The 6,000-nt window shown below is 60.3% G+C and overlaps 1 protein-coding gene across 2 annotated transcripts in view; it reads left to right on the top strand.

Moving 5' to 3' along the window:
• Positions 1-2,504: 2,504 nt before the first annotated feature.
• RPTOR (regulatory associated protein of MTOR complex 1) overlaps positions 2,505-6,000 on the top strand; it is a 78,317-nt gene continuing 74,821 nt past the window's right edge. The window contains exon 1 of one of the 2 annotated variants that reach the window (XM_036340134.1): positions 2,505-3,431. In XM_036340134.1, the coding sequence (XP_036196027.1) occupies positions 3,270-3,431 (162 nt within the window). In that variant the 5' untranslated portion in view covers positions 2,505-3,269. The remainder of the gene's footprint in view (positions 3,432-6,000) is intronic. The other variant, XM_036340136.1, reaches the window with a different exon arrangement.

Genomic DNA, 6,000 nt, shown 5'->3' with positions numbered 1-6,000 from the left:
GGCCCACCCACAGGTCTGTGGGTCCTGGTGGCCAATAGCCCGAGTTCAGCTGCCAGGGGTCCTCTGGTTGCCCTCCCTGTAGACCCAGGGCCCCGCCGTCCAGGCGGGCGGGAGGTTGTTCTGCTTCAGGTCAGAGCCGAGCCCAAGGCCCCGCCCTCGCCCAGGGCCACCCTGCAGCGAGGCTCCGGTCAGCAGGCTGCCCCCCCCCCCGCCCCCACTGCCATCACTCGAATCAGACCAGGTTTCTTGTGGTTTTTTGAGGTTCACAAAGCTTGTCCTCGACATGAGCCCATCTTCCCTGGAGGCCCAGCTGGTGAAGAGGTGGAGACACGGGAAACGGGTGCCAGCCGCCAGGTGAGGGGGCCGGGCCTGCGTGCCCAGCCTGCCCGTAGTCACAGACGCTCCCGGAGCCACACGCCCAGGTGTCGGCGGGGCTTGAACAGTCCCAGGCGGCCGGAAGCAGGCTCTCTCCCGTGTGTACGACCCGCATTCTCACCTTCGGGCCCAGACCGCCCGGCTGACACCGCCCCCTCTGGTGTGTATGTGACTCACAGAACTTGACCCTGAAGTGTCCTTGGAGCCTCACCTGCACGTTCCTGGCGGCGCCGACTTGGAGATTGAGGACAGAAGGGCAGCGTGTCCGTGTCCATGTCCGTGTCCGTGTCCGTCGCCGGGGACGGGAATGTGCGCGTCCTGCTCCCCAGTCCAGGACGCGGCCCCCACGGCCTCTCGGGCCTGAGGTCACGTCTGTAACAGCAGAGGGGTTTGCTCTGCGGTTGGGGAGGCGTGTGCGGCTCTGATTTGTTGGATGGAAGGCCAGCTGATTGCGTTGAGTTCTCGTGTATTTGGTGCGAATACTTCCTGCGGGTTCGGAGGGGAGTGTTGTCCCCCCCTCTGGCCGATGTTACGCTCCATCAGGGTCTCCCGGATTAAAGCACCAGCCCCGTCCCTGCTTCCCGCGCCCCGATGGGGGGGGGGGCGGCGGGGTCGGGGCACCTTTATTTTAAAACAGCTTCCCCGGTGGTTCTGAAAGCGGCCAGGGGGGCTCCTCTCCTGTCTCCACTGAGACTGTCAATGAGGCGCTCTGCAGGCACCGAGTGTCAGGCGGGGAGTGGGGGGGGGGGCAAGTGCCGTTGCCCAAGGTGAGAATAAGGTCTGCCCAGGGCCCGTCCCGACCCTAAGCCTGCGCCGCTGACTCTGGAACATGCACCAACGTGCAGAGGGGGGAGGACGGTCTCGCCTCGACCTGTGACTCGGGGACTCGGGGACTCGGGGACTCTGTCCTGGGTGCTGATGGGAGGACCAGGCGCACAGAGATGTGACCGAGTGAGTGCCTGAATGATAATGACTTAATCCAAGAGCTCTCATCACGCGCTGCGTGTAGGCGAGGGCGACTGGGCTCGCACATCCCCTCGATGCCGAAGGAGCACGGCGCCTGGGGAGCTTGAGGGGGGCCACAGCGGTCAGCACCCCGGAGCCACGCTGAGAGCGGGGTCTGCCCAGCCCGCCCGAGGCTCCAGGTTAATCACACACCGTATGGCCACAGTCCGTGCCGGCGTTGCCCTGGGCGCCCCCTCTACCCAGGCACCGCGGAGGGTGCCGTTTACCCTCAGGGTGGGTACTGTACCCCAGCTTCACAGTCCAGGGCGCTGAGACCCAGCTGGGGAAGGGCCTGGCACGGCCACAGAGATGGGAAGCGAGAAGCCGAGACTCAGGCCCAGGTGAGCCAAACCCAACGGCGCCGAGGAGGACCCGCGTCTGGACGCCCGGCCGCGTTGTCAGAGGTTCCCGTGAGTCTCGGGACACCAAGCTCATAGGGAGGCGCGCTGGCCGGCTCTGTCCCCTCCTGACCCAGGCCCTGCGCACGCTGGCCAAGAGCAGCGACCCTGAGACAACCAGAGAAATAAAGCCGGCAGGGCCCTGCCTCCCGCACAGGCGCCTGCAGCTTCTCCCTGTGCGCGCGCGCGCGCGCGCGCGCGCACACACACACACACACACACACACACACACACACACACACACGAAGCTGCATCAAGATCAAGTGCTCAGCAAGGAAGATGGATTCAACAAGAAACCGTAGTCGTTGAAATTGTTTCTCCACCAACAAAAAGAGAATCTGATTGACGCTGTGAGAGATACGACAGGCGCAGGAAAAAAAATACATGAAAAAGACCCCTGTCTTCCCTTGGCATCTTATCCACGGTTCTCTCTGAAGCTTTCGCTGCGTTTTCAAAATCTGGAGGAAAACAAGAAAAGGGGTCGATCCCTTTAATCTCAGAAGCACGAAGGTCCATGTCTAATCACAAAAAGATTTTTTTCCAAATTAATTAACATCGTTTCATTTGTAGGGTTGACTTTGATCTCCTGCAGCCAAGAGCAGCGGCGATAAACCCTGGAAAGCAGAATTGTGGTAACCATGGTGACGGGGTGGGGGCGGGGCCCGCTCTCGCCGCCTCCTCGGAAGCGCGGCCGGAAGGCTCTGAGGTCGTTTGGCCTCTGGGCCGCGCCGTAGGGCGCGGTGCATGCTGGGCCCGGCAATATGGCGTCCTCCTTGACGCGCTGATGAGAGGAGTTTCACTGTAGCTTCAGACCCGAGGACCACACTCCGCAGACCCAATAAGCCCCCGATACCCGTGTTGGGCGCGGCCCCGCCTGGCCCCGTCACCCGGGACGCGCGCTCGGGCAGGAGAGGGGCGCGGGCGCGGAGGTCAGGACCGGCCAGGTCGCGCGGGCCCGGCGTGAGCCGCCGGCTACGGGCAAGCACGATGGGCCGGTCCTGGCTGCGGCTGCAGCCGCTGCGGCGAGTGCGGGACCCGCAGGGCTGAGCGCGGCTGGCGGAGCCCCAGCGCCCCGGGCCCCTTCCCTCCGGCCGGACACCTCCGCGCAGTCGGGAACCGGCGGCCGGAGCGGGCGGCCGGCCTGCGCTCGGAGGCCGCGAGCAGGGTCATCGTGAGGCCTCGGGTGTCGCCCGCCCGTGACAGCTCGGCTGGCGGCCTCGGGAGCGGCCCGCGGCCCGGGACCCGGGGGCGTTGTGCGTCCGTGCGGCGCCCGCCGGGCTGCCCCGTCCCCACCGGCGCGTCCCGCCCCGAGTTAGACGGAAGGGCCTCCGCAGACCCGGGCCCGAGTGAGGGTCCCCGCGCACCGACCCCCGTTGCCTCCGCTGCCCCCCGGTTCTCTGCGGCCTCGCCGGCCGTGGTGCACACGACCTTGTAAGGCTGGAGGTGCTCGAGCGCCTGCTGCCCCGGACCCCCCCGCCCCCGGCCGCCCTGATGGAGGCCGAGCTGCTGCAGTCGCCTCTGCTGGGGCTCGGGGAGGAGGACGAGGCCGACCTGAGCGACTGGAACCTGCCCTTGGCCTTCATGAAGAAGCGGCACTGCGAGAAGATCGAGGGCTCCAAGTCCTTGGCCCAGAGCTGGAGGATGAAGGACCGGGTAGGTGGGCTCCCCGGCGCCCCTGGCATCTCGGTGGTCGCCCCCAGGGCGCGTCCTTGGCAAAGCGGCGGTGCGTTTTCGTGGTTCCTTTTCCCCAGCCACGTGTCGCGAGGCAACTAAAAAGCACAACCCGTGTCAGCCTCCAGCTCTGGCCGCCACGGGAAGGCTGTGGGTTCGTCCCGGGTGTTCGCTCGCCGAGTTCTGACGGAGGTGGTAGCAGGGAAGCGGTTCCGCGCGCGCGGGGATGTGCTTGGTGCTGCGAGCACCGAGCACCGAGCACCCAGGGGAAGGGCCACTGGGCTGTTACTGCTCGCACCCGAGCTCCTCTCCGCGGAGTTCAGCTCCTGCCCCGGGGCAGTGAGTGGGGGCCTAAGCTAGTGGCGAGGAAACAAAGTTGCGGGCAGGTGTTCAGCTGGTAACAAATGGATACAAAGTTACCGCGACCGTCAGCACAGCCTCTAATCCAAACAAGGGGTCTGGACCCCTGACTTCGCTCCTTTTATGGGGTGTCCCGTCGCTGGGACCTGGAGACAGACTTTCTCCAGGAGCTGCGTTAGGATATGAGGGGTTGGACTCGGGTCCCCAAGATGTTGGGGTGTGGACAGCGACTCCCAAGCCGCTGGTAGGAAAGAAAACAGCCAGGTTCGTTGACTCTGGCCTTAGTCAACCACCGTCTGCTCCCTGGTCCCGAGCAAAGGGGCGGGGCTGTGTCACGGTGCACGCTTGGCACTCGCCTTTTTGTGATTTATTTTCTCCAAGACCGTCTTTATTCATGTGAACGTTTCGGTGCTAGAAGAGGGGTCGCTGTAGTTATAACTCAGTGTGATTGCCCTGGGCTTATGACTATGCTTAGAGAGCAGCGGTTCTCAGCCTGTGGGTCCGACCCCTTTGGCGGTCAAACGACCCTTTCACAGGGGTCGCCTAAGGCCATCCTGCAGATCAGATATTTACATGACGATTCATCACAGTAGCAACATGACAGCTATGAAGTAGCAACGAAAATAATGTTATGGTTGGGTCACAGCATGAGGAGCTGTATTTAAAGGGCCAGAAGGACACAGAACCTGGCTGTGATGATCACCCAAACGCAGCACTGCCTCTGTGTCATTCCTTCTTCGCCGACTCCGTCCACACCTTTGGGAACCCCTGGACCTGCTGAGGTTGGACCCCAACAATAAAATATATATTTAAAAAAAAAAAATAAATAAAGGGCCAGAAGGTTGAGAACCGCTGTTATAGAAGATTATTGATTTGGGTATTGCAACGTCAGACATAGGTGAGGTCACTGTTGCGGCGAGTCTAGTTACCCACGATGCTTCTGTTGTTGACTTGGCTCAGTGTTAACCAGCTAACTGCCACGCCTCCAAAACGGAAACCATCCCCGCACGCCGCGATATTTTGAATTTAATTTAAAAAAATCAATTTGCAATGAATATTATAAAAATAAATGTGTTACAATTTGGGTGTTCTTGAATATTTTCAGCTGAAAATTCTCACGAAAAATGATTTTAAAGGAAAACATTTTTTTTAATAGACGCGCGTGGCGTGTGGGGAAGGCCTGCCGCTGCGTCTACAGACGCTCATGGCGTCCAGCGGGTTAAAAAGTTAGGAGCATTTGTTTCATCCAAAAGTAACTTAAGAAGTAGAAGAGGTGCTCATGGGAAAAGACCGCATAAAGCCGGCATTTGTATGAATTACATCGTTCAGAGCTGTGGTGGTTGCTCGGCATACGTGAAAACACATTTATTTTAAAGTTACTGTCTAGTCATTTCTTTCTTTCTTTCTACTTGGGCATCTTTTTCTCTGTTGAAATGTGGTTTCCTCTGCTCCCTAAACACATGCTCCAACTGTGCAGAAGCGATTCATGGGTATATTTTCTGACCTTTGATTTAAAGCATTAATTTGTCAACCATCCACATAACCGATGAGAAGGGCTCTGTAGGGTAATAGGAGAAGGAAAGCTCGGTCTCGCTTAGAGCGGAAGGACTTCGCTGTCTCTGACGCTGGCAAATCGTTAATGAAGAAGAAAACAGCAGCTAAGGGTTTCAGTTACATTTGGGAAAACTTGTCCCCTGAGCTGTCCTGGGCACCATCACGCTGGTCACACCCTGAGGGGACCTGGCGCCCTGGGGCGGGCTCTGTGGAGGGGGGAGTGGCCGCCTGGAGGGGCACACGCAGGACAGCTGAGGGGCGCTGGGCCCAGCCAGGACCCCTTCCCTTTCTCTCTCTCTTTTCTTTTTCTTTGTAACCAGAAAGCCTTTTTTTTTTTTTTTTTTTAATGTGAAATCTTCCGTTTCTGAAGTGTTGGTACTGATTCAGGTTACAGAACACGAGCAGTTCGTTTGGGGCTGTGCTGGGCAGGGGGCCACCTCTCCTCCGGCAGCTCTCTCTGCCTCCCTGCGCCCCAGGGGCCGCCACAGCCGCCCAGGGCAGCCTCATCACAGAGCAGCAGGCGTGGGTCTAGTTGTCCTGTGCTCGCACCAACGCCAGCGGGTTAGGGGTGCTGCCAGCGGGTTTGGGGTGCCGCCAGTGGGTTAGGGGTGCCGCCAGCGGGTTAGGGGTGCCGCCA

This window comes from Myotis myotis, unplaced genomic scaffold, assembly GCF_014108235.1.
Source record: "Myotis myotis isolate mMyoMyo1 unplaced genomic scaffold, mMyoMyo1.p scaffold_m19_p_17, whole genome shotgun sequence".
In the NCBI taxonomy this organism is placed as follows: Eukaryota; Metazoa; Chordata; class Mammalia; order Chiroptera; family Vespertilionidae; genus Myotis; species Myotis myotis.
The sequence above is the reverse complement of the archived record's forward strand: the minus strand, read 5'-3'. Positions and strand labels throughout refer to the sequence as shown.